The sequence below is a fragment of the Myiozetetes cayanensis genome, unplaced genomic scaffold, assembly GCF_022539395.1.
Source record: "Myiozetetes cayanensis isolate MyiCay16 unplaced genomic scaffold, myiCay2020 scf2-11, whole genome shotgun sequence".
NCBI classification, from domain to species: Eukaryota; Metazoa; Chordata; class Aves; order Passeriformes; family Tyrannidae; genus Myiozetetes; species Myiozetetes cayanensis.
In genome coordinates this window covers 36,713,423-36,740,698 of record NW_026087411.1, presented here as the reverse complement: position 1 = coordinate 36,740,698, position 27,276 = coordinate 36,713,423, and the positions used below count along the sequence as shown (strand labels likewise).

The window sequence follows — 27,276 nt, the reverse complement described above, 5'->3', positions numbered from 1 at the left end:
CCAATGGATTTGTAAAGGCAATGGTATTCAAAAGGACTCAGTATGATTTAAATACTTATACAGCTTTAATCTTTTAGCAATTAGGCAGCTTTTTTTGCTGTCATAATTTATAAAGCTGGTCTTATGTTGCTTTAAAACCTTCAAGTAGCTTATGCATTTACTACACCCCTCAATGTACATAGCAGTGCCACTTAATTGAACATAAACTCTCTACAATGACTTTGAATCATATAAGCTTAGGATGTATTGTATTTACTAGGAAGGTAAATTTGATTAGTTTGATCATACACATACAAAAAATGTTCGAGCATGCTAGCAAGTCTAAAATCAGACACTTAAAATTGCAAAGTCATGGCCACCTGACCAAATTTATGTAGACTACCGCATCTGCATACTTTTTAGATGGATTTTACATTATCCCACTTATTCAAATGCTCCTCCCCAAAACAGAGCAGCTGTGACATTATGTGGCAAGAATCACTCAATAGCACAGTCTGAATTTTTCTTGACTCAGAAACAAAACCAGTAAAGACCATGTTACTTCTTGAGGATGAATTCCAGTGTTACTTTTCATGTACTATGGATTGAATTTGTTCAAAACTCCCAACAGGAGAGGCTGGCTGTGTAATATGTGAATATTGCCTAGTTACTTTGATAAATATACAAACCCAACAGCCCTTAGTCTAATCAGTCTCATCAATTCAGGCTATTTTTTTATGCTTTATAACGCTGGGTGATGTTAATTTCCAGTTATCAAACAGCATCTTCAAGAATGTCAGTGATCTTCAGTAATTTCTTTCACACAGGAAAAGGAGTTCCCAGCCCTCTACTACTGTGACAGGTGATGTCAGTGCCACCCCAGAGCACGAGAGCAGTTCTTTGAACCCAAATAAGGTAGGTATGGTGGTTTCATGGATTTGGAAGCATTCGAAACAAATTTCTGTTGTCATTTCAGCTTTGGTTTTAAATTTCTGTAGCTTACTAAAATGCCTCCATAACATCGTGCACAAAACGAAATACCAAGAATTACAGAGAAATTAACTTTGTTCACCTAAACTGATTGAGGCGTAGAATTAAGAATAAGTTGTCAGTCAGCTCACTCTGTGATACATGGGATAGCTGACTATCAACATGTTTGTCAGATGCTGATCACTAGCAATTCTGAATTTCAAATGGGGGTATAGAAAAATGCAAGGGGAAAGGTAAACCAGTCAAATCATTAAGTACTTGAATAAAAGCAGAACCACATCTACATTGCAGTCACACCTGCTTGGATGCATTCTTTGAAATGACAGTACCTTTTTTTTTTTTCTTTTAATTTACCATTAACACGCCAGTGTCTCAGTTTGTTTGATTGAGATATCTATTTTTGCTAAGGATAACATTACAGTTTTTGTGACACTTTTTGCCCTTCTATGGCAGATGAACATGCCATATTTTCAAAGCAACAAAAGGTAAGTAGGCAAAAATCCTGCTACATCTCAGATTCTTACCAGCATGTTGTTTCAGCAGAGCATGCACTTCAGTAGATTCCCAAGTAGACGTGGCCTAACTGGCATCTGCAAACTAAAGTATTCAATGTTTTGTGCTGTGTAATCATTAGAATAATAAAATGGACATTCATTTGCAGCTCTTAAAAAGATCCCCAAAAGCACCATAAATCAAGTTTTACATATCAATAAGTAGGATGAGATTGAAGTGGCTTGACCTCCTCTAGGATGCCTCAAACACTCCTGGCTGCAGAGCTTTTCTTGCCTTATTTGACTTGACAATTTTTGAGGCTGATTACTGTCAGCCCTGGGGATCCTCAGAAGCCTGGTACAGTAAGGCACAAATGAGGGACCGTGACAATTCTCTTACTGAAGATGCAGATGTGAGTAAATGTTATTGGTATTTATGCACTTTGATAATTTTTGCTTAAGGTCATAACAAGACTATATGCATGTTACAAATAAAACTCTCTAAGTAAGAGACTTAGGTTACATTCACATGATTGTAAATTATTGATTTTGCTTGTCCTAGGTAACTAATTCTATTCAGCCAAATTTACATTTAACATGCTCCTAAATTCCTGTTAATTTAATTTGTGACTTTTTCCTCTCTTATTTCGATTGTCTTCAAAGGAAGTGCATCTTGTCTTACGCTCAGTGGAAATTGGGGGAATATTTGAATCCTCCAACTAAAAAATTAGGTTCTTAAAATAATTTCAACTAGAGAACTGTTCTGTAGTTGCACCAAAGTTCCATTTTCTAATTCTGTTATGTTTTATTCCTTGCTTTTAGGAAAATGTGGAAGGTGATAAAGTTAATACTGAAATAACAACAGGTATGAAAAGATGGTTTTCGTTCTCTGTGTTGATCTGTGAGTTCTGTCCAGATTGCTATGAAAACTGAGTTTGTCAGTTTATCTGGAAAATTGTGTTTAGAATAATTGGGATGCCACTGGTATGTGGATGACATATCACCATCATCTGCTCTCTCCTGATTTGCAGTTATTTCGCAAAAGCCAGGCCAGGATGCAAGATATGCAAGGTCTTAATTGCTGGTTTTTTCCAAGTAGACATGATGACACCTTTCAGAATTTGCAAATGCCAACTACACAGACTTTTCTTCAACATAAATATTCTGGTAATGAATTACTGAATTAGTATAGCAAGAGCCAGCTTGAGTCAAGTATGACTGAATGGCCTCACAGATAAAATCCTCAAAAGTAGGTGAAATTTTAGAAGGAAAAATCTTGTAATAATATATGTCCTTAAAAAGTCATAATCAAGAGAGAGCCAAGTGCTTAAGAGTTAAAGCTGTACAAATGGAGTTGGTGAATTTGCAAGAAGCAAATCCTCTAGATTCTTCTGAATCCTTTAGACATCCCCTGCTGGAAAGCAGAATTTACCAGTAGCAAGCAATTTGATCATCTGCAATATGAATTTAAGATGAGTTTATTTGGAAAAAAAGCGTGCCCTAAAACCAGAATATTCCTAAGCCTTGTAGCTGTCCAGTGAAACAGACACTCATGTTAGATCTTGCATCCACTGAATGAATGTCCACTTGACTGAGGGCCTTCATGGGACCTGCCAGCATCTCCAGCTCTGGGGAATTCACAGTAGAAACTCAAAAAAGTTTCTCTGTGACCTCCACCTTGCATTTAGCAAAAGTTTTGGACTGAATAAATAAGTAAAGAAATCTATGCTTCCAGAATTGATGTGCCATTTAGTTATTAAACTTCATTGCTGAATTTATAGCTATCTCTAAAAGCCTCATGCAGAGGCTGCACATCTGCCTGTCAGCTGTCCTGATGACCCCTGTCTTGCACTCCTTCTCCACCCCTCACCTGTGCTTGCAGTTTCTGTAAAATCAATGGTTCTGCTCTACAGAGGTTTCCTGCATCACAGAGCAATAGTTATGGTTGTTTTAGATAGGATCATGAAGATTGTTCTGATTTCTTTTCGATTGTCTTTATCCATACCTGTAATGTTTTCAGAGTAATGCTATCTTGATGATGGAGTTTATTTTGAAATTCACTTTTTTTTTCTAGTGTTATGTAATTTTTGTGCACTGAAAAGCAGTACTAAAAGTTTTCGAGGAAATTTATGATCATTTATGTTCCAAAGCAGAAGACACAGCTACATCTGAGAATACCCAATATCCCGAGATGAATGTACAGTCATCCAAAGCTAGAGTAGGACACTCACCAATACTGGCTTCTGCTCATGGAAGGGGCTGTATCCGCCTATGGAGTATTCAGGTAACTAACTCAATGTCTTTGGGATGGGACTGGACCATTGAGAAGATAATTCCACTAATCTTTGGGAAATTGCTTTTTAACTAGCAATTGCAGCAGTAGACTTTTACTGCATTTTTTGCTTATTAGTTTCTCCCATGGACACAAATTAGTTCTGTTTTAATAACTGTAGCAGGGAATAATGGCAAGTAGAAAATGAACATGATTTGAAATAATTGAAACAAACTGACTGTAAAGTTAAGTGAAAGTCTAGAATTTGATTTTTCACTCACAACATTTACTTTCTAGGAAAGTATGATGGGCAAGGCAGAGTCTACTACTCTCAGAAGAGGAGAAATATGTCTGGAATATTGCCCAAGTCAGCTAGCACTAGGAGGGTTACAAAGCAGGAATGAATAGTATTCTAACACATAGTGTCTACAACTATTATGATCTTGAAAAGCCAGTCCTGCAGCTGAGTGCCAAAGGCACAGTTGTCATATCATCTCAGATTTCTAAGACTCTATTCCAGAAAACTTATTACATTAAACAAGAGATACAAAGTAAATACAGCAAGAAGGGGAAGTCATATGCTTGGTAATATTGGTCATTCTTGCAGACAGTGATCATAATTGGTCAGCCATGTAAGGCTTTAACAGGAATCCCAGCAAAGGCAAGTCATAGGAAGAATTTTTCAGAAAGGAAAGGTAACCTTGCAAATGTTTTATGGAAAAAATAGAATATGATGGTAAATGTATCCAAGTAGAGTAAGTGTGGGTTTTGTTGGGTTTTTTTCTTCATCACTGATACATTAGTGGGAGCCCCTGGTGGTCTAGTGGTAAGGGCGCGGCACTGTCACCACCAAGGCCCAGGTTTGATTCCCGGTCAGGGACACTCCCCGGGCAGATGGAGCTCGTTAACCCTTAAAGGCAACCCATCTACGTCCTAAGGACCTCGCTGCCACCGTCCAAGCTCGCTTGGCCCTGGCAGATGAACCTTAGGATTAAAGGGTGGGCTCAGTTCCACGCACACTGTGTCTCACCTAAAAAATCCAATGCGCAGGCTGGAAGGTGGAAAGACCTTCCCCGGATCTTCACTCGTGAAGACTGGCCATTATATATTATAGATACATTAGTCTGCTTAGATTCCTATAGGAATCTCCAAATTCAGATGATAGTGATGTAATCACTGGCATGATTTTAATCATCATTACATGGATGACAAAATCAAGAATCTCCTTACCAGCAAGACATTCTCCCTCATATTATCCCAAATCTGAAGAGGCAATAAGGGAGAAAGTCTACTGGAGCTTACTTGAAAAATATAACAAATTGGTGAAGGGGACATCATGGGCCCATTCGCAGCAAGAAACAACTTTTCAATAGCAAGTGGGGTACATACTGATGATATTCCACAGCAAATGAGGGGTAAGTGGTGAATTAGGGGTAGGTACAACAGACTGAATTGCCTGAAGAATTAAATAGCTTGTTCTTTTGATGTAGAAGAGAGAGCAATCCAGAAGAATACACCACAGTTGTCTTGGTAATTCAGTAGATTTAGGAACTTATCTTTTCTAGAAGCTTTCTGAATAGATGTGAGTTCAGCAATATTGAATAGATTAAATCAATGGCACTCAACCTCTGATGCATTACTATTATTAATGTAGGTATTATAAGATAAATATGTGGTGTTTACTTACGTATGTATGTATTTATTTGTTTATTTATTTTAGGGAAACTTAATAAAAGAACTTTTGCCATTTTCAAAAGATCCCTCAGGTCCTCTGACAGTACTATGCACAGACATCTCCACTGAACTGCTTTTGGCAGGCAGTAAAGGTGAGTAAACATTCTAGTCATTTTGTTCACGGCAGTCTGCAGGACTGCAAAATATCATGCTGTAAATGTGCCAAAAAAGTGGAAATGACAGACCAAATGTTGCTGGATTTTGTCCATCAAAGCCATAATTAAATAATTAAAAAAGGTGTTTTGTTGTATAAAAGGATGGTAGATTAAAGCTTAGCATTATATCATTATCAGTGGCATTGTATTCATAAAAGACATTACAATTTTTTTCACTCACGTGCCCTGCATATACTTCCCATCTAAATTATGGTATCAATACCAAGGGCAAAGATTACTGCTAAGAACAAGGAAAAAATTCAGATCCATAATAATAATGCAAAATAAAAAGCTGCAGCTGGGGCTGTACCAAGAGCCACGATTCCAGCACTGTTACAGATTTCACAGTAATGGCTCCAGCAGTACACTGCTACTTAAGAAAACACTTGGCTCTGTGCTAGCAGCTCATTGCTAGACTTCTAAAGTCACACCAAATCTGGTTTTCATTTGGCTGAATGTCCAAGAGTTTATCTGCTGTCTGATTCTTCCCCAAACCTTTAGAATCACTCTGGCAATTTTCCATCTTCGGGTCTGTCATAAGAGAGTTTTTTACTTTAATGTGTCACTTTTCTTCTCAAATAACTATTAGAACTGTTTTCTGCCAAGTTCCTGCTATTATGCTGTCAGAAATTGGATGGAACAAGAGGGGTTTTTTTCCCATTTGTTTCAAAATTGAGCCACAGCTTGACTTTGATAATGAAAATGAAGAGGAGTTTCCACCCTCTCTAATTCCAATCAGTAAATGAGTTCAGGAAGGCAGCATGCACTGAACAGGATTTTTAATTAGTTGTAGGAAAGTAGCCACACTATTACCTATTCATTTGAAACTCTCCCTTCGCCTTTTTGTGTTTGTGTCACTGCGTATTTGCTTTTTATGCTTTTTGCACCCTTCTCGTCAGAGCTGCTACCAATGCTCTGTTCCAGTTACAGATTTTTCCTTGTTAGGAAAAGGTCAATTTCTCTGCCAGCCTCCTCACTTGCTTGCAGATGTACAGTCCTAGAAATCAGATGTGACTGGTATGGAAGTTGGACTTACACAAAAGATTCCTCTGTCTAGTAGCAGAAATGAGAAATAAGAGGCAACTTCATCAGAAAAGAGGGAGCCTAGGCAGGCAATTTAGCAGTTGTGGATGTCAAGGAAAGTGGTTCTTTGACTCTTGTTTCACAAGAGTGCACTAAAAGGTTGTAAAACATTAAACTTTCATTATGTATACAATTAATCAAACTTTGTCCATTTTACCAGGATTGGAAACCAGTTTAATCCCCAGGAAGCTTTTGTACCTCATCTGTTCAATAGACAACTGTCTTGGCAAGATGACTCTTATTTTTCACTCGTGTAATTTAAAAAAAAAACTTTATGTTCTTTCCATTGCAAACGTCTCCAGTTAATGACACATTGCTCACAATGAGTTTATACATTTATTTGCATAGTAATTAATTAATTAATAGTCCATTATTTCTACTCTGTGCTTGACAATGAGAGAGTGACATTCACTGTAAAATAACTGACCTGTATTCCCTGCTTTATTCTGCCCCGTGTTTACTAATGGCAGCAACAAGTGAATGTGTAGCACTAATGAATTTTGTTGATGTTTTGCTTTCTCCTTTCTTAAACAGAGGGATATGTTATCTGCTGGAACATTGCCTCATTCTTAGAAGATTCACAAAATAAAAAGAAAGTAAGGAAAAATCTGTCAGATTTTCTTAGTTTGAATATTATACCAAGATAAGATAGCAGAGCTCTAGAGGGACTAAAGATATTTCCTGCATATAAAGATCATGTCTTGTGCTTGAAATAATACCTTGATGTTGTGAAAAACAAGAAGAACATAATCAAATGGTGTTAGCATTATTCCATTGTGTTCCAAGAAGGTACAGTAAGAATTAATGTACCCACCTCCCATTAGTGGTGTTTCTACCATACGCCATTTGCAGGCTGTTTCAAGGAGGGGTTATTTTTTCATCTCTTCTAATTTTCTGAAAGACATGGTGATATGTCCACTAAGCTAGTAACCATGGTGGGATACAGAACTGCCTCAAATGTGGTTGTGTTGCTTTTTTCCCTCAGCAAGTAAAGGAGAAGCTCTGCTGGAGGGCACACAATACTGAAGTGGTTGACTTATTTCATGAAGAGGAGAAAAATGTGGTAGTGACAGCATCCACTGATGGTTCTGTCAGGTACAGAAATGACAAATACTTTTACTGCTACGGCAAATCAGTTGAACTGTCTTCAAAGTTTCTCTTCTTTCTGGACTTGTACAGAGGCTAAAACTTAAAATAAAACACTAGGTGCATTTTCTGTTCTGCACTTGAAAGAGCTGTTTTTAATGTAATACTTCCAGTTTTCCCAGGAAGCCAGACCTTTTGTAGACTGTCATAATTTTTTTCAGCCCTTGTTTGACCTTGAATGCATAGGTAATGGCTCCATCATTTTAGAAATTACCTCCTGTTCTAATCCTATTTTAGCTTTCAATACTTGTTAAATTGACATGGATCCTAAGTATTTCATCTAATCGATGTGTATGCAATTAAGCCATTGAAGTTTGAAGATGCTTTAAGGAAAACTAATATTTCTTCTTGGCTAACAAGGGGGTTCTTTTGGGTATTTTGGGAGTATGACTGAAGAAATTTTGTGTAGATCCTGTTCTGGTGGCATCACCTTACTGTAGGAACAATTCAAGATATTGGTACCTTTACTCCCCAGTTTCATAAATATAAAGATGAACTGTTTATTTTCTCATTGTTACAACAACCTTCTGAAATTGTTTTTACTTTCAAATTACATTATACAGAGAACTTCAATCTCTTTGCTGTTCTTTTATGACTAGCATACTGAACCCTAGAACAGTGCTGCAGAACTTGTTATTGTAGACAGGTATTTTCTCAATTTTGTTCAACTTCTAAAAGTATCCATTTTTCCTTTCTGTCCTTTGGCACTGCTTCTGCTGTGTCTGTAGGATTTGGCATGCTGACAATGGATACTATTTTGGTTACTTTGGACAATCTAGGAAGTTTGAATTATCAGATACCAGTCGGTTGATTTTGCCTTCTGATGTTAATAACTTTACTGCTATAATTAGAGAGGAAAGTAAGCCTGTGGAAAAGAAGGTTGAATATCCTCTCATGCTGGACAAAGACAAGTAAGATCTCATAAATTTCCATTCATGTATGATTGGGGGAACAGTTTTGAAAATACACTTTAAAAGCATCTTTCACCTGAAGGTCAGAAAAATATTACTTCTATGAGTTATTTAGAAAAATTGTTTTTAAAGGTGTTTTTTACCCAACATGGATAAATCTTTTAATTGTTATGACTAAGTGACAGTCATGATTAGGTTCAAGATTTGAATTCAGTAATACTGATGACTAGATAACTGTCTCAGCTTTTAGCCTAATTACAGACTGTATATTATGTGCACTGTTCAGGTTAGCAGCCTACTACCTTTCATATTCCAGAAGTTGCTATACTTCTGGTATCCCCAAAAATATATTAAAAAATCTTACTGTGAATAGTTTCAACAAAAACACAAATCCTTCTAGAAGAATAAATCAAATTTTATCTTTCCATTAAAAAAATTATCATCTTAAATTTTTTGAGATGTTTATGGATACATTCACGTACATGAATAATGGATTCACAGATCATGACATTCTGAAACTGCCGTAAATGTTGTGTGTTCGATAGCATTGTTGGACTTTTCTTTTAGGTAGAGTTCTCAAGGGATATGGCTTAGTTATAAGTCAACTCCGAGAGCCTTGGTCCTTTAGTTTAAGTCATATTTCTAATCCTCAACTCCCTTCATTAATTAGTAGGTTGACCAAGTGAACATAAACACTGACAAAGACATCAGCAGCAGCAACACACACAAGTGTCTTTAGTAACAAAGTAGTCCAAATCTGGAAAAAAAAATACTTCAGGGCTTAAAAAGTCGTGCATGCTTTAGTGGTAAGATTTCATATACCATGTGCAGTATGAGGCTGTCTTTTAACCAAAGCACTTTGGGACAATCGAAAATCTCTAAGGTGTTTTACTGTCACCCAATTTAATTGAGTATACTGCTAACACTTGTTATTCCATGGAGTTCTTGCTAAAATGAGTAGTCTCACTGCAGTCAGAATAGTAACTCTTCAACAGAGAGAAGTGCTTGGTTGTGTTTGAAAGAATAACCCCTGCAGTCCTTTGGAATAGTCAGCAGCTAGTTTGAAATCTCTGAAATTAGAGACTATAATTAAGTCAGCTAACCTTGAAGAAACTTTCCATAAATTACATATCTGTGTCAAACTGTGACTACTTTTTGAGGATTCTTCAAATATGTCAGTAAAGGAGAATGGCTATCATACATTTAAACACATTAATTACACAGAGCAAGCAAATGAAAAAAACTTAGCTGTGTAGAGGACCAGGAAAAAAACCAGCCACATGCTGCTGTAGCCTCCAGCAGATAATGCATCTAACTCAGTGTCATCTGCAAACTAACTGAGGGTGCACTCCATTCCCTCGTCCAGATCATTGATAAAGGTTTTAAACAGAACTGGCCCCAACATTAAGCCCTGGAGAACACCATTTGTGACCAGCTGCCAGCTGGATTTAATCCTATTCATGACCACTCTCGGGGCATGGCCATCCAGATAGTTTTTACCCAGTGAACAGTACACCCATCCAAGCCATGAGCAGCCAGTTTTTCCAGGAGAAAGCTGGGGGAAAATATTCCTCAAATGTCCACATACCCAAAAAGGGCACAAACCCAGCTGAGTAGCATAGGTTCTTACAGTTTAAACAAGCATCTCAGGTTCTCTATTGAAAACTGCCAGCAGGTAGATAGGCCTGTACAGAAGAACAGTCTCGATTTCTCCCTGTACTTCATAATTCTGTAGTTTATGTGACCTGACTTAATTTTTCTGATTATAAATGAAACTGTGTTAATCTGCACTAACAGGCACTCTAGACAGTTTCTTCTCACGACTAAGTTTGGAAACCAGACATATGAGTAAGATAAACCTTCTTTGTTACAAAAGTTGCATTCACAAATTGTAGTTAGAACTGATGAAAATGCTGAAAAGCCATAAGACAGTGAGCACAAAGCTGTTACAAGAAGTGTTGTATTAACATGTCCTGCTTTCTACAGATGACAGTCAGTATTTAGATTGATAAAGTGTTAGTGAAGCACTTCATAACACATATGAAGGTCCTAATATAAATTATATTTTGAAGATATATGGAATAATTTATATTTCAAAATAATTTCATTTTGGAACTAGAAAAGAATGCTGCATTCAAAATTATCATTCTGATAGGAACATCAGATTTTTTTTGTCTTGTGTGTGCAGGTGGAAGTCCCTGACCAGATTACCCTTAGTTTTAGAAAAGGCTCAACATGCAAATGTCGTTCAGGACTTCAAGTTTTTCCAAGCTCTGGCTCCTGAAACGGTAGCTAATGTATATGACAAATTTGTTTCTGTTCTGTGCAACACATATAGGAAATGCAATTGTATTTCTCATTTAGAAATTATCTATAAATAACCCTACATATCCCTCTCATTCCACGGACAAGCTAGAACAAAAATGCATAAACAGAGGAATCTAAGAAACCTCCTCGGTTTTCATTCTCATTTTTCATATTTTCAAATTCCAGTTTAGAAGGCAGTACACACTGATTCACTGGTTTAACAGAATTTAAAAAAACCAACAAAAAAAAAAAAAACCAACCTAAAACAACCACCAAAAAACCCTCACAACCTAGAATTTTCCCATATTTCAACAGAAAACCTAAATATCTTCAGTTAACTTGAAGGAAGTGTGAAAATACTAGAACAATAGACAGTGACTTCCTGGTTACACACAATAGTTCTTTGGAGGTTCCTATGAAATCAGAAACCAGGAAAGTTCTGAGTTAGATTTCATTATGAATACTTTCTACAACTCTAACTGAATATTAGTGGAGCTCCTCCATCTTTACCTGGCTCAGCCCTTAAAAATCATGGGAACAGGTAAAACTTCTTCTCTTGCAGTTGTAGTAGAAAAATACACCAATTCTATGGCCCTAGGCCAAAAAAAGCTTCCATTTACGCCTTTCTGACCATTCTTTGCCAAAAGTTAATGGTCAACAGCCAGTGAGGGGGATGAACTCTTAACATCCTCTCCTAAACTTTGCAGTACCATGAGTTTCCTCCATACCACAATCTCATATCCTAATGTGGCCAGCAAAGGTCCAAGCAGTAGTCAGTGAAAAACAACACGCACCAAAGACAGAAGGCAGTTGCCATTGGTCCCCTGCTGTTAAACAGCTCTAGATACAGCACTGTGTAATATGAAAACAGTGTTAGTGGGGAAGAAATATGTCAGTTCTGATATAAAACATTAAATTTACTATAGCAAAGTCAGTGGTTTGGTATATTGTCAGAAAGATAGAAATTGTCTCAGCTTTGGGTTTTACCAAGTCACTCGAAAAAAGGACTGTCTGGAGGTCTCACAGCAGAAGATACTCGATACATATTAGCACTGGTGTCCCATTCTGATAGAGCTTTCGACGAGAAAAAGGTTTTTCTTTTCATTTACCTAAGAGCAGAACAAAAGAGTGAGCTTAGGTTTGTCCTTCAGACTAGAGGTGTGCTCTTCAGTGGCATTGATTAGCTCACTGTAATCCAGTTGTCCTGTTTTTCTGAAATGGTTAAAGTCTAGTAATCAATGCACGTCAGTAATGTTTAAAATTGACCAGACAGAAACTGGAAGATATTCTTTTAGGAATGTTTTACATTATTGAAGATGTGTTATCTCTTAAAGTGTTACTACTGCAGCACACTCAGTGATGTATTAGTAAGACCATGAGAAAAATGTAAGTAGAAAATCTCTCCAAAATGGACCATTTCAAAATAAATTAATGTTTTCAAATTTAAAGGAATCAAGAGTTCTTTGCAGTATTTCAAGTTGTAGGTGCTTTTTTGTTTCCTTTTTGGAGGCCCAGAAATTGTCTTCATGTGAAATCACATCTATATCATGTAGAGACAGTTTCATTTCTGCCCTGTCCATAGGTTAATACCTAGGTAAATCTCAGGATACATATGACTGTGGATGAACTGTCAAGGTACTCAAAGTATTTTCACAGATTCAAAGCTTTCAGCAGTTAGCAGAAACATTTTGTTCATCTGCATCTTTCCCAACTGGCTGCTAAAGTGTTTGTGATTTGCACAGTCCAACAGAAGAATAGCCAGACTGAAGCTGTGATGAAACTATCATCTGGGGGCAAGTTCTTACTCCATTACCCCTTGGTTAGACTTCCACTGTCCTCTGCTAACATGCATCCACCAAACCAGACAAGTACCCTGAAAATTATTCCTTTATTGAGCCTATCCAAAGTCTTAATAGGTGAGAGAATTAAGTGTTTAAAACTAGATTTTTAGGTGACAAAAAGCATTTTGATGTTAATTATCTTGATTTTGTGCCCCTTGTGAAGCTGGAATTTTGCTGGTTATGCATTTTCTATAGCAGAAGATTGATCTCCTCCTATGAAAAAAATGTTCAAGGCAGTCTTTATGTGGTACAAAGAAAACCTGTGCATAAACCATAATCTCTTTACATAGTAATGCCATACATTTTTTTGGTTAACATAAATGTTAACATGCAATTCAATAACAGAAGTAATGTCTTCACTACCTTTTGGCTTCAGCTAGTAATGCACTGACTTTGGCTTCCCTTGATCAGACGAAACCTTTGGAAGTTTTTGAGGCTGGAAGCAAAGAAGCTGGTGCAGTATATGGGATTCTTCCTATATATGAGGTAAGCATAAGTGTTTTCTCCTTTTTGCAGTGGTGTTCATAGAGCAGAAGCCATTAGAAGTGGGACATTATTACAGTGATGTACTCTGACATTCTCTTGTTAACTGTCTGCTTCTCAATTTAATTTTTTAACATGATTTGCATTACTACCTAACCAACTCCATCTGGTGGAAGCTTGAGACTCCAGCTGAAGTGAGCATGCCAAAAAGTGAGTATTCCAGACATTTACTTCTCCTGTTTAACCTCACCTCATTAATTTTTTGCTCAGACTTGAATCTTTCAGCCAGCCCAAAAACTATTGATTCTCATCTGCACAAAGCTTTGGGTATTGTAAGGTAGTACTATTTTATGGGTACTATTGATTTGATCTATTGCAAGCTGTCTAGCAAAGCTTCCTGGGTTGTTCCTTCTATGGAGAAAGAGCAGAATATTCCACAGCCCACCTATCACAGGATGAAAAGAATCATCCCTAGCAAAGGTGCTGATCTCTTTCTATAGAGGGAACCTAGAGAACTACCTTGGATAAGACTCCTAAGTCGTAGAAGGCTAGTTAGGTGGGATGAATAGGGTACTCTGCAACATGTGTGACTTAATGTTTGTACATGCAGCATTGCAGAGTGTCTCAGAAAAGTGAAAATTCAGGAGCACATTGTTAAAAAAGTTGGCCCATTTGCTATTCTTCTGACTATTAATGTGCTTTGGAAATCTGTGGTTTGTTTTCTTTCAGAAAAAGAAAATAAAATACAGGGGGTCTTGTGCCGTGGTAAATTGGGAGGAGCAACTGCTCTGAAGCCAATGGCACGGCAATGGATTTACAATGAAATGAAATCAGACTTTTTCTGTGAGCTACATAGAAAATATTTTTTTTGTCTGTGCAGTTACAAAATGTTATCAATCTGGGCTCTTCACCTCAATATATTAATTAGTTCATGAAATTTTTTAAAGGTCTTCAGAGGATCAAAGCTATGAAATCTGCTGGATGGAAAATGGATACAGATTCCAATGAAGATTTGGGTCAAGACAAATAAACATATCATCCATCTTCATAAAAGTGGAATAGCAGATTCCTTTTATCATATTTTAATTTTTTTAATATTATATTTAAAATCCATTTCATTATTAAGTAGATCATATAGAAATCAAATCTTTACTTCTAATCCAGCCCTTCATGCAGAGAATATATTCTAATAAAGCCAGTGTATGATTATAATTGATACTCACAGAAAAACCCATTTGACTCCACTCCTTGATGGTTAAGAAGGAAAAGCACCTTACTATGATTAACTGCTTAAAGATTCAGAGCCATAAATCTCAAAAAATCCTTCTTTTGCTAAAATATTATTACAGAGGTACTTCTATAACCTTTCTTTCCTGTTTTAGGAGCTCTGGTGTCCTTGGATACACAAAGAACTAATGGGATGTTCCATAGGTAGCAGATGTATATGACAGTATCCTAGTCAACAGTCTTCTTCCAGAAAGGCTTAGATTTTCTTGTTAATCATCTGAAAATAAGGCAGGAGGAAGATTCTGAGGGTGATTGGGCACTGAACAGGCTCCCCAGGGAAGTGGTCACAGCACCAAGCCTGCCAGAGTTAAGAAGCTTTTGGACGATACTCTCAGGCACTGGTGTGACTCTTGGGGATGGTCCTCTGCGGGGCCAAGGATTGGACTTGATGGTCCTTGTGGGTCCCTTGCAACTCAGCATATTCTGTGATTATGTGATTCCTTCCAATTGTTTTGTTAATGCTATACAGACAAGTCTTCAGAATTATTATTTTAATACCTTTTAATGCCAATATTTTGTTTGTTCAGAAGATGCCTTGACCAGAAGTGTTAGCAGTGTGAAATGGCCATATTACCCAAAAAGTTCACTTCCAGCTGCTCAGATTCCTTTGGGTTTATGCTGTGTTAGAAATGCACTAACATGTAATGGTAAGAAAAATCTATTTAGATAAGATTTTTTAAAATTAGTTTTTCTGATCAGCTTACTGTCTGTCAGTTCAAGTTTATGGGTGAAATCCTGATCCCTCCTTGCTAATTTAAATCTTAGCAACCTTAAAATAGTAAAAAACATTATAAATCAACTCAATTGACCCCAATTATTGTCACTATTTTATTATTATATAATACATACCAAGCCTAGGGCATGATAGATATGTTTAAAGGAAGGTCTGTGTATTAAGGGTGTAACAAGGGTGAAAGTTTATTAGCATTATTTTATCATTATTGCAATTCAATATGAACTGCTTACACCTAACTGTTGTAAGAAATTTAAAAATTTCTAAAAGTTGCTCAGTATATTTTGAGATGATCAGAAAACATACTCCTTTTCAGCACTTGCCAGTGGGTATTTACTCAATGAGAGACTAGTAATAACGTCATTCTGGTGGATTTTGCATTAATTAAACGTGCTAAAACCTACTTAATGTCTTCCCAATTTTTATGATTTGACCCTGAATCCTTTATCTAAAACTGTGCCTTTCAAAAGCACAAGAAGAGAACTGACAAATGTTGGAAACCGATATCCTCAATAACATTTAAGAAAGCTACTGCTTTCTTAGGTTTGTCCCTTCTTTCATAGCACAGTAATGTCAGAAAGCTTGCTCTTCTTGTGCTTTAGTCTCTATTTTCATCTAAACAGAGAGTCAGAATCTTTAACTAGCATTGGTATTAATAGAATCATATAACAGCATCTTTCATCCTGGGCTGCCCAGTGAGCTGATATTCTGCTTGGGAAAGCACATAGCAAAAGGGGAAGGGATCTTGGGTTTATGTAAAAATCATTCCCATTGAAATCAGTGGATAGCCCGTTCAACATCTAAGAATTCATTATGGCCCTGAGACAAAGACTTTAATCAGGACCAGTGTAGTATATATTATATAAAAGAAAATGCTCTTGCTTGAGATCTCAGATAAGATATCTGCTTCCTTAGGGAAGATATTGCAGGAACTTCAATTATCAGGAATAAATAAAATTGATTTTACACTGACAGAAAGATGTGTGAATTTTCATTTTGGGTGACAGAAGGCAGAGAAACCAAGAATACCTTCTGTGGCCAAATGCCTGTTTGCATTTCTATTTTGATTTCCAGTTGAAGGGAGCATACTAAGGGTCTTAATATACATTTGCTGCCAGTTATTCTCCATGTCAAAACTGCTGGTTTCCTCTCTGCTTCAGTTTGTCCAGTTTGAACTTCTGTACATTGAATATCATACTGACTTTTTTTCCTGCCAGATTAAGCTTCATCAGCCATCAGAAACCCTTTCCAGAGACTATTCTTCTTAATCAAAGAATCACAGAATGGTTTGGGGTTGTGGTGGGTTGACCTTGGCTGGATGCCAGGTGCCTACTCAGCCAGTCTATCACTCTCCTTCCCAACCAGACACGGTAGAGAGTAAGGTGGAAGAAACCAAAAAGTTTCTGCCTTAGAAATCCATTTTATACTCATAATGTTACAAGAACAATATACTCAAAAAAGACTTAATATACCCTGCTGTTTCTGCCTGTTAGTTCCTTGCTTGTGCTTTCAAAGAACATGTTCATCCTCTAAGCCAGAAGTGTGCCTGCTGAGCTCATATTCAATTAATTATCCATCATGATTCCGCAATCCTTCCTGGTATTTCAGCATTCCAGGACAGTGTCACGACATGAACACATACACAGAATACATATTCTATTGTCCTTTCACTAAAGTTACCACTCCTTGCCTAGTGTGTCACCTCAGTGAGTAATTAATCCATACAAATAGTGCCAATGTTACCTACTATTTTGGGGGAAATAGCAGGTTTTCTATATCACTGGCATTGAATGGTGTTTGATCTGCTGGCTTTCTTGAAAAGACATTCTTCTCGTGAGCTGAATATACAATGATTTGCAATGTTTTACCTGTCTCCAACTTGTTATAGGGCTATGATAGATTTAGGAGTAACTGCATTTTTTCTTTAGCAAAATATCTTGTGGGAGTATAATAAGTGAACTTATTGTGATCAGTTGTACTAGATCTGGCTGGAATGAATGTAATTTTCTTCATCGCAGCCTGTATGGTGCTGCATCCTGGGTTTGTGACTAAAATAGTGTTGATAACACACTGGTATTTTGGCTATTGCTGAGCAATGCCTGCACAGCAACAAGGTGCTTTTTTCCCACACCCAGCGAGTAGGCCCAGGGGTGCACAAGAAGCTGGGAAGGGACACAGCTGGGATAGCTGACCTAAAATGACTAGAACTATTCCATACCATATGACATCTTGCTTAGCAAATAATACCTCAGAGAATGGAGGAGGAAACCAAGATGTTCACAGTTACAGTGTTTGTCTTCACAAGTAACTATTCATTATGCATGCTAAGGCCCTGCTTCCCAGAAAGTGGCTAAACGTATACCTTCTGATGGGAAGTTGTGGTTGAATTCCTTATTTTGCTTTGCTTGCACATGCAGCTTTGCTTCACCTATTAAACTGCCTTCATTGCGACCTATGAGTTTTTGCGCTTTTGCTTTTCCAAATCTCTCCCCCCGTCCTCCTGGAAGAAGTAAGGAAGCACACAAGCAACTGGGAAGGTACTTGGTGTCTGCCAGGGTCAGCCCACCACATTAAACCTTGTGATTAAAACTAAAATCAGCCTTGTCTGAAAAACCAAGTGACACCAGATAAAGTGTAATCTTCCATTTACTATTTGTGTTCCCTTCATCCAACCCATGATTTAACAGTTAGTGTATGAAAGGTAACATTCCTGAAATTCTGAATCCTATTTCCCTTTTAAACACAGCAGCATCAGCTCTCTTCCAGTTACCTGAAAATTTCCTAGTCTTCAAAGAATAAAAATGAACAGGTCAGGTTCAGAGATCTCCTTACCTGTTTCTTTTGATGCTCTTTTGTGTTATGTTTTACCACTGTGAAATAGTTTCTCTTTGATATTGTCCCAATTAATAGTTAGACCTAAAATATTTTACTGTGGTTGCAAGATGCAAATCTCCCACTTCTCTTCAGTTTATTAACTGACTATTTACTTCTCAGAACTATTTACTTGTTTTCTTTTTACCAAACTTTTAGCACTGCTACAATTTCATAGATTCTTAATTTTCAAACATTAGTCTTTTCAGTCTTGCTTTCTGCTCCCTTTGGTTTTCCTTATCAATTGCCTGTGGTTTCCAGGAGCTGATTTGTACTCACGGCTATTTATGCCTCTATATTCTCCACTGTGCAGAAAAACCCATCCATGATGTAATACTATTCCCAGTAACAACCAAGTGTTTAATCCTATGCTGATTTAAATCAGTGGACCGGCTCTCAGGAGGGAATCGTACTGTAAGGAAAACTGTCCAAAATGCATGATGTGTATGTGCTATCTTTATCAGCCTTCCATCCAGTCACTACCTTACTGTTATGCTATTTAAACTCTGACAAATTTACAGTGCTGTAAGTGTTCTTAGATTTTTTTCCCTAATTCATTAAACTAACAAAACCTGAGTAGTTCAGACTGCGTGTCATTGCTCAGCATTACTGTTTACTTGAGTTCCAACTCCTAGGGCTTTAAAAACATCAAATGGAAACCAGTCCTGGCCTCGAATATTTTACACAATAATATTATCCACCTGTCTTTCTTAAGTGTCAAAGGAAAAGCAGAGGCATTTTATTTCTTTCAGCAGATAATCCACTAAAGCACTGCACAGAATTCATTAGAGGATTAGTTGTTTATTATGTGCTAGAGAATAGAGGATGATAATGGAAAGAAATTAAATACAGAAATACTTTCAAATACACCCACTTATAGCAGATTTTTCAATGCTGGATCTGTGTGTTAATGGACTTGTTGGTATTAGCTGTGGATTTTCTCTGTGTCAAAGTCTCTGCATTCCTTTGTAGGTTGTTTCTTTCCACCGGCATCCACAATTATATTGCAGGCTTAAACGTTCCAGGTGAATGAGTTGTTCTGTTAATCCAGATCATTACTGTATTAAGGAAAGGTACCTTAGCAAGAAAACCTCTTTCAGCATGGCCGAAATTTGTGCTTGTACTGGCTGCAGTAGTTAGTTTGCCAGAATTTCATCACAGCCCTTGCCAGCGCTTTACAAAATCTGGGACGTTCTTCAGCTGCCCTCACCCACTGGGGTAGTTCAAGCTGAATGGCATCAATGGTGCCAGAACTACGGGAACCAAAAGTCTTCGTTATGTATCCACCACTATAATAGCTCCCATTATTTGGGCTAGGATTGGATGGAGAAGGCACACAAACATAACTGTTATTTTGTTCTTCAATATATTTACCCAAACTTCTGTTCCCCGAAACCAAGGTCTCAGAAGACACACTGACCAGCTGATTGGCCAGATGGCTAATTGAGGAACACGATGCAGAAAAAACACCTGAGTTAAGGGAAGATTTTGAAAGTGTGTAACCTAGTTCTATCCACCTCTCAGGATGTGCTTGTCCATGGATATCCAGAATCAGGCCCCCTGACATCTGTGATTTTGCAGTGGTCAAAAATCCCATGTAGTCCTCCCAGGCCTGTTCTGCTTGGGGAATACCAAACGAGGCTTCTTCTTTTTCCCTGTTAGCATCCATCTTGAACCTCTGTAGGTGGTTTATAATGATATGTGGGAAGAAGCCATCAGTAATACCGCTGATTTCTTCAGCAAGAGTCTGAGCCACCTCTATAGTATACCTGTCTTGGTTGGTAGACACTTTGCATTTCTTATCATTTTGAACACTTCCAGGAGGACAGTCATGAGAGAAAATACAGGAGGATGTCTTCGCATCCCAACAGGCAGCCTCTCGATCAGGGATGTCTTTAGGTTCCATTGACCCACCATGTGGGACAGAGAGAATCAGATTCATGTTGCCCACTTGATATTCTGTGAAATTATTATGACCAAATACAATGTCTTTGGTGCCACTGACTTTCAAAAGCAAAGACAAAATGGAAAGAAGGAAGAGATACATATTTTTCATTTGCTACTGGAAGATTCAGGAATATGGAATATATCAGTACCTACAAAAAAGCAAAAGACAGATTATAGATCACTTACAGCTGGGAACACATGAGACACTGTTCAGCTGCTGCTGGAATTATTAGTTACTGATTAAACAATTGTAATTTTATTACACATAGCACAAAGAAGAAAACTTATATGAGAAACAGAAATTAGGAGGGCATTTATTATGAATGGGCAATGGTAGGTTACTGGGCCTCCCTCGTTTCCCCAGAAAGCAAACCCAATATTTGATCATCCTATCTGATTCCATAGAATTATTAAATCCCAGCAAAATATTGGAAGTAATTTTTTCCCCACCAAAGCCACCCTATTTATCAATGTATAAACTAGAGGCTATGTCAGCATTGGGGTTCTGAAAAATAAGGAGACAGATAAAAATTGAGAGCTACCAAGCTCTGCCCCTAACTATAATCCAGGCTGAGTTATTTTGAGACTTTTATAGATAGGTAACAGTGAGTTCTTTAAGTAGTGACTGTTCGACTGTTCTCTTCAGTTTGCATTTTCTCCATCCTCTTCAAAGGAATATAAGATATTTTTAAGCCCTCACTAAGTCTGCCATTTTTTGGAAAGCTGGAATTCAACAAGATGCTGACAGATCTTTCTGGTTTGAAGGTATGACATCTCTGGACAGATCAGTGTAAGTGTGTTGGTTGAATGTAATATAAATCAGTGAAGTCAATGAAAAGCAAAATGAAAAAGGATACTTTTCCCTTCCATTAATTAAAAACCCCCTCAGTATAGGCCAGATGAGGAGTATATAGACACATACATTTGCCTCACATCATCTGAGTCAGGCCCTCTCTGTCCTGCCCCTACCATTACATCGCCTGTAGAAATGCAGAGGATAAGAGAAGCAGACAAAGGAGAAAGAAAGAAATTCTGCACGACTCTATCCACAACATCTATCTGAGAGCATGTATGACAGCAGCCAGTAATACTGAGAGGGCAGGATGCAGTATGGAAACACCCTCCCATCCGCCACCTACTCTAAGAAAGGGAGAGGGCAATTTCACAGAAATAATGCAGAAAAATATTCTTTTCCTGCTATGAGGGAGTGCTACTGGCTTTTTAGAGATAACCTCTGCTGCCCACTGAGCTGGTCCACTCTGAGGAGCTTGTACCTGAAAAGTAAACATCTATCTTCCTCTCTTCTTTCTGGGTTGAGAGTCCCATAAAAGTCGGTGAACTGGAATCAGATCCACAAGAATCTAACCTACAGTTTACTGCAGGGCACGATCAAAAGATTTTTTGGTTTCATTTTAACACTTCAGTTAAAGGTCCTTTTACTTGAGCCAAAACAAGATTTTGGCTTAAAACAAGACTTTACCTGAGGTCTTGTACAGTTCACACTTCCTGAGACTTCCCTGAGAGACAGACTTGCTAGTTCACAGTTTGCATTACTAGAAACATTGAGGAAAGGAATTCTGTCAAATATTATTCAAAATCCCTTTTCTCAGAAAAACCGACTGCATATATTGAGTAAGTCTAGGAATAGCTTACCTCAGGTGCAGTGGGGTCCAGAACCAACCTGAATCAACAGCAATGACTCCCAGGAGCTGCTCCCCTGCCCCTGGACTCAGGTTTCCTCTGTCTCAGGCTCTTGCTTAAAATACGATGACACAGCTGTTCCTTTCCCACCGTCTGCCAAACTGTTTCTGGTCAGCTGCATGAGTTTGCTTGTCTTTTTTGCAATTTCATGTTAATGATTGAATCGAGCTGTTACTGCTACTAGATCATGCCTTAAAGATATATGGGGAGAGAGCTCTGTAAAATTTCCCAAACTGGAAGAAAGTCACCTTGACACAGCTCAAGCTCTGGACAGACTTGGAGAGTCTGGAGGAACTCAGTGACCCCAGACTGGTTTAAAGAGTTTTCTGGACAATATACAGGGGATGCAGAGTGTGGGCTGATGGATAGAGTTAAACCTAGAGTGGATTCAGAATTTTAAGGTAAAAAGCAGCTGCAACACCCTGAATGGATGGAGGTCAACATGTTCCCCAGTTCAACGATAAACATCTGCTCAGGGAAACAGAATGGAGTGTGGAACGAAGTGGAGACTATGTGGCCCGCCTCCATTCTCATCCCAGCAGAATGGGAGAACATTGTGGTACTAAGACTGTACAGTACCTGTCTGATAAGGGAGAATCAAGATGTTCTGCTGCTGAAGCCAACAACCATGTCAGAGGCCCTCCTCAAATGCCAAACCACTACCACCACCCTCCACCCATCAGGTACACCAATCAGAAATAAAAAGTATTTATTACTAAAGCCACTCAAATTCCACCCAAAAATAAGTAAAATAGTATAAAAGTAAGTTGGGAATAGGGGAAAAGTGGTAGAAGACCTCCACCAAAACTGCTGGGATCAGTCAACGGGCTGAGTCCATCATCTCCCCCCTCAGAGGGACACCTTGGGTGAGAAATGTGCTTTATGTGTGTTAAATGCTGCTTTTAGGACTAGAGCTTTTGCTTGTGCTTACCCCATAGCATATTAATTAGATTGCTTCATATCAGAGCTTGTGCTTGCTTGATACATATATCAGTAGATTGCTTTAAAACATATTTTTGCAGTAGACCCCATCACCAACAACCTTCAAACCCTATTAATCTGTCACAATTTGTATTAATAAAAAGTGTTATTCCATAAACTGTTAAAGTGAGTCCTTGCAGTTGCCATCGGTGGACAACACCTTGGCAAGACCCGCTGAGGGGTCCTGGCTCTGCTGAGTTCCTGCTAACAAGGGAGGTTGAGGGACCCTCTGATCTCGTGAATCTGTTGGTGAAGGGTCTCCTTACGAGGCACTGACAGACTGACTGACACTGACTGACTGAGAGACTGTTGGACACCAGGCTCTCAACTTTCCCCTTTGCTCGGGGGACTGACGAGCAAAAATCTGAACTGCCACCTTTCACGTGCCACAGAGGAAAAATGTTAAGTCACAGTAATACAGGCTAGAACTGCTGTTCAGGACTTAATCATAGCAAAAGCCACACCTTTTCAAACAATTTTAACTGAAAGGACTGGTGCTCAGAGAAGCACAGAAGCACCTGCAGCTAGAAGCAATATACTAGAAAATTCATCTGTTAATCTTCTTCAGCACAATGTGCATGAGGAACAAATCAAAGGTAACAGCCTCCAAGTTCTCTGTTGATTGTAGGCAAACTTACATTATTGTGAGGTAAAAAACAAATCCACAGTAAGTTAAACTGGTAGTAAGAACTGCAGGACTAGCTTGAAGATTTACCCGTAAAGAAAGGCAGAGTTTATCCTGCCCCTGCACTTTCCAAAGTGAAACTGAACCGCCCATAGCACTCGGCTGCAGCAGAAGTTCCCTCTTGTCCCAGAAGTCTCTAGGGGCCAGGCTCAGCCCTGCAGCCATCCGGAACACAGGATTTACCTGCAGCCCGGCTGTAATATTTCAAAATGAAAGATCACAAAAAGGGAAAAAAAAGATATGCACTGGTACACTAGAGCTTACCATGCTTTTATTCTCTATACTGATGATTCTAGAGGTCAAAAATACTTGCCACAAGCAGCACAGCCACACCAAAGGTAAACTCAAAGTAGCTAATATAATCAGCAGATAACGAAATCCAAACACTGGCAACACATGGCGATGGCAGAGAGCAGGTTTCCACTGGCAGTAAGATGGGAGGAGATCACAAAAATTATGCCTCCACTCATGTCCACAGGGTCACTCATGAGCAGCTTGGTTTTGCTGTTCATTGTCACACGTGGATTAGTGGTTCTTTGCCTTTACTGCAAAAACCCAGGACCAAAGACATTGTCAGAAAATCTTGGCACCTTCAGTCAAGCATATTAAGCTGAGCTCAATGAGCTTGACAAAGTTTGATTTGGCAGAGCCGTGACTCCTTCACTACCGTATTGTCATGAAGAAGCTGGTGAGCACAGACCTTCCTGAAGCAGTAAGGTTCGCACTGGAAGGGAATACTGGAATTACCCTCACAGATCTCTTCTCTGGAAAATGAATCTAAGAACTGTGTTCATTCAGCAGTGAAAAGATAAGACCTGTGACCAGACTAATTAGATTACCTAGGATTCTGATGCAGGATATTAATATGGGTTTCCTTCTGCTCTCTTCTGTACCTGTAAGGGGCATGAATAGTTTAAGAGAATTAGTTGGTAAGTGGGATGCTGCTCACAGAACTTGTGCTCTTGGCCTGGCATGACTGAAGCAGATGGCCGTTGCAATGTTAACTCAATATACTAGGTTTTTAATAACTTTATTAACATTATTGATACAATATTTCCTGATAAATGAGGAGCTTTTAAAAGCATTTCCTCTGCTACTAAACATGATGACTTTAAGGATGTCTGTCCTCTAGACTTCTCTCCAGTGTGTATGAGTGTGTTTGCGAGTTTACTCGTGGTGTGAAAGCCTGGCTTCTTAGATAAGCTAGAAAAAGCTGTGATAATATACTGTCCATAAATAGAAATTTCAATAAAAGAAACATAAAGGACACTGTGAATGTAATACTGCTACCTATCAGAGAAAAATCAAATTTCCTTTCTAAGAAATTGATTAAATAGTCCAACTAACTTTCAAACCAACTTTGTGGAATAAAACTGATCAACTTCTTAAGCAGTGAAGACAATATATTAGCAGTAATGAGGAGTTCTTTGAAATTTTGGAAAAACTGGTATAAGCCAAGCTCATTGTCTACTACTGTCACCATAGTTGATGACATTGTTGATCATCAGGTTGTGAGCTTCAGCACAAGTGCTGATTTTCATTCTGAGTATTTTAATCTGCCCCATGAAGTCAATTGCAGGACCACCAAATACTGTATGGAAGTTTTGTAAAAATCTATAAGGTGTCCTTGTCCATTGTAGTGCATATCAAAGACTAATTTTGCTTTACTTGGCTGTGTAAAGGTTAGTTGTTTACATCAGGCATAGCGATCCCATTTCCTCCCTTTAGTCAGTGTTGAGAAAGAAGCAGTTCTAGAGGTACTTCAGTGTACTTATCGTGGGCACCTATGTCAAATTTCCATTAGGAATCAGGAGGGCTGTGTATCTTTCCTTTTTTCATTACAGTGATACAAAAGGAATTATAGGAAGCTAAAGTTTTCTGCTAGTCCTTCTATTTCCAGACCTATTTGAAACGTATTCTGCAAGTCACTGTTACAAAACTGCTGGAGGAAAGAAAAAACACACAGCAGAGATTTGGCATAGTAATATCTGGTTTTACCAGCTCTCCAGATACAGGAGCTACTTGTGAAAGGAAAGAATTCTATATATTAGTATAAGTCTTGTAACTAATGACAATGCAGTGCTACTTCCTCATTTCATGTGGTACCTATGGGAAATAAAACTGCAATAGTATGGTATTCCTTAAAGGAATAACTCACCAAAGTATTACTATCTGACTCCTTTCTTCCAAGAGGCACTGTTGAACTTACAGACCAGTATCTTTAGCCAGTTTAAGTCAAACCAGCTCTACTGAAACCAACAAAATCTTCCACTCATTGTATAAGGCTTCTATTATTTTATTGAAGTTATAAGCAGTAATGAAGGTGGCTCATACTGGTTCATACACAGCTGAAGATATTTGTAATAAACTGAATGTTAAGGCATATTGTGCTAACTTATCAGCTCCAAGGTATCCAGCCTTTCAAATGAAGGAACTGAAAAGGAAAATCTGAGCTGACCAAGAATTCTGTAAGTCTGACTTCCTTCAGTGCAAGTTCTTTGGCTTTAATGCTTCTGACTCTGGAGTTCACCTTAGGAATATTTTTACTATAATTTACAGAAAATAGTCAAAACTAGATTTAATTGAATTGCACAAGAAACTTTTGAGTGATATTGATATATTACACTGTCTAATCTGATTACTGTTTTTCCCATGAACGCAGCAGTTTGAGGAAAAAAGAAATGTCAGAAATTATGGAAGAACATACTCCTAAAAGAAGCGATCCCAATCCAAACAGAATTCTAATTGCAATCGAATTTAAAACTTCTGGAGCATGTCATATATAGTCAGAATCATGGAGTGAAAAACGAATTGGTAAAAGTAGAATTCAATCAATATTTTCAACTTTAAAACATCTTATGCTGTCACTATGGCCAAATTATTTCTATGCATTTCTCAGGGCACACATGATATTCTTAAGAAGTTGTAATTCAGATGTGCTCTTTTCAAAGTGCATTGATATTAAGCTTTGTTGTCCACTGTCTGGAAACATTGTTTTTCTGCCCTGATGGCTGAGTCATCCATGTAACTGAGCCAAAATACCAAAGACTTCAAAATGGCAAGTAGAAAAACAAACTGTTGCCTGGTAGATATCGAACTACATATATTTCTCACTGTAAATTTTATTTTAATTTATGCAGGCATACCTTTATGTTAACAAAAAGAACCTTTATTACATAATTGTAACTTTGACTATCCATTCTTACATTAACATCAGAGTTTCATGGCTATGACAGCTCTCCCTCACATATTCCTTTGCAGTCAGTCACCTGCTTCCACTCTCTCCCTCTCCTCTCACTGGATTAGCTAGAGGAGTCTGTCCTTTGTCCTGTCAAAATCACATTTTCATTCCAGTATATTTAATGTTTACAGTATTTAATATTTATAATATTCGTGTTCATTGCTGTTATCCATGTGCTGTCTTCACTGCCTGTCATGGATCATCTCTCTTATGAGGAGAGACTGCAGGGGCTGCACCTGTATAGTCTAGAGAAGTCTGAGGGGGATCTAATAAATGCATATAAATATCTCAAAGGTGGGTGTCAAGAGGGTGGTCCCAGACTCCTTCAACGGAGCCCAGCAACAGGATGAGGAGCAATGGCCATACTCTAAAACACAAGAAATTTCACATCAACGTGAGGAAGGACTTCTTTATGTTGAGGATGGCAGAGCACTGAAC

The 27,276-nt window shown here is 38.1% G+C and overlaps 2 protein-coding genes across 6 annotated transcripts in view; one reads left to right on the top strand and one right to left on the bottom strand.

Moving 5' to 3' along the window:
• WDR64 (WD repeat domain 64) overlaps window positions 1-14,451 on the top strand; it is a 65,398-nt gene extending 50,947 nt beyond the window's left edge. Inside the window, exons 18-28 of the mRNA XM_050315190.1 lie at window positions 807-894; window positions 2,283-2,325; window positions 3,611-3,744; window positions 5,453-5,558; window positions 7,239-7,300; window positions 7,690-7,799; window positions 8,579-8,761; window positions 10,950-11,049; window positions 13,321-13,395; window positions 13,569-13,602; window positions 14,340-14,451. Coding sequence (XP_050171147.1) covers window positions 807-894; window positions 2,283-2,325; window positions 3,611-3,744; window positions 5,453-5,558; window positions 7,239-7,300; window positions 7,690-7,799; window positions 8,579-8,761; window positions 10,950-11,049; window positions 13,321-13,395; window positions 13,569-13,602; window positions 14,340-14,422 — 1,018 coding nt within the window. The 3' untranslated portion in view covers window positions 14,423-14,451. The remainder of the gene's footprint in view (window positions 1-806; window positions 895-2,282; window positions 2,326-3,610; window positions 3,745-5,452; window positions 5,559-7,238; window positions 7,301-7,689; window positions 7,800-8,578; window positions 8,762-10,949; window positions 11,050-13,320; window positions 13,396-13,568; window positions 13,603-14,339) is intronic.
• A 4,644-nt stretch (window positions 14,452-19,095) lies between these two features.
• Window positions 19,096-27,276, bottom strand: part of LOC126639886 (uncharacterized) — a 42,162-nt gene continuing 33,981 nt past the window's right edge. For 2 of the 5 annotated variants that reach the window (XM_050315216.1, XM_050315214.1), the window contains exon 2: window positions 19,096-20,379. In XM_050315216.1, the coding sequence (XP_050171173.1) occupies window positions 19,380-20,339 (960 nt within the window). In that variant the 5' untranslated portion in view covers window positions 20,340-20,379 and the 3' untranslated portion in view covers window positions 19,096-19,379. Of the gene's footprint in view, window positions 20,380-21,710; window positions 21,823-21,883; window positions 22,014-27,276 lie in introns of those variants that run through there. The other 3 variants (XM_050315211.1, XM_050315212.1, XM_050315213.1) reach the window with 3 other exon arrangements.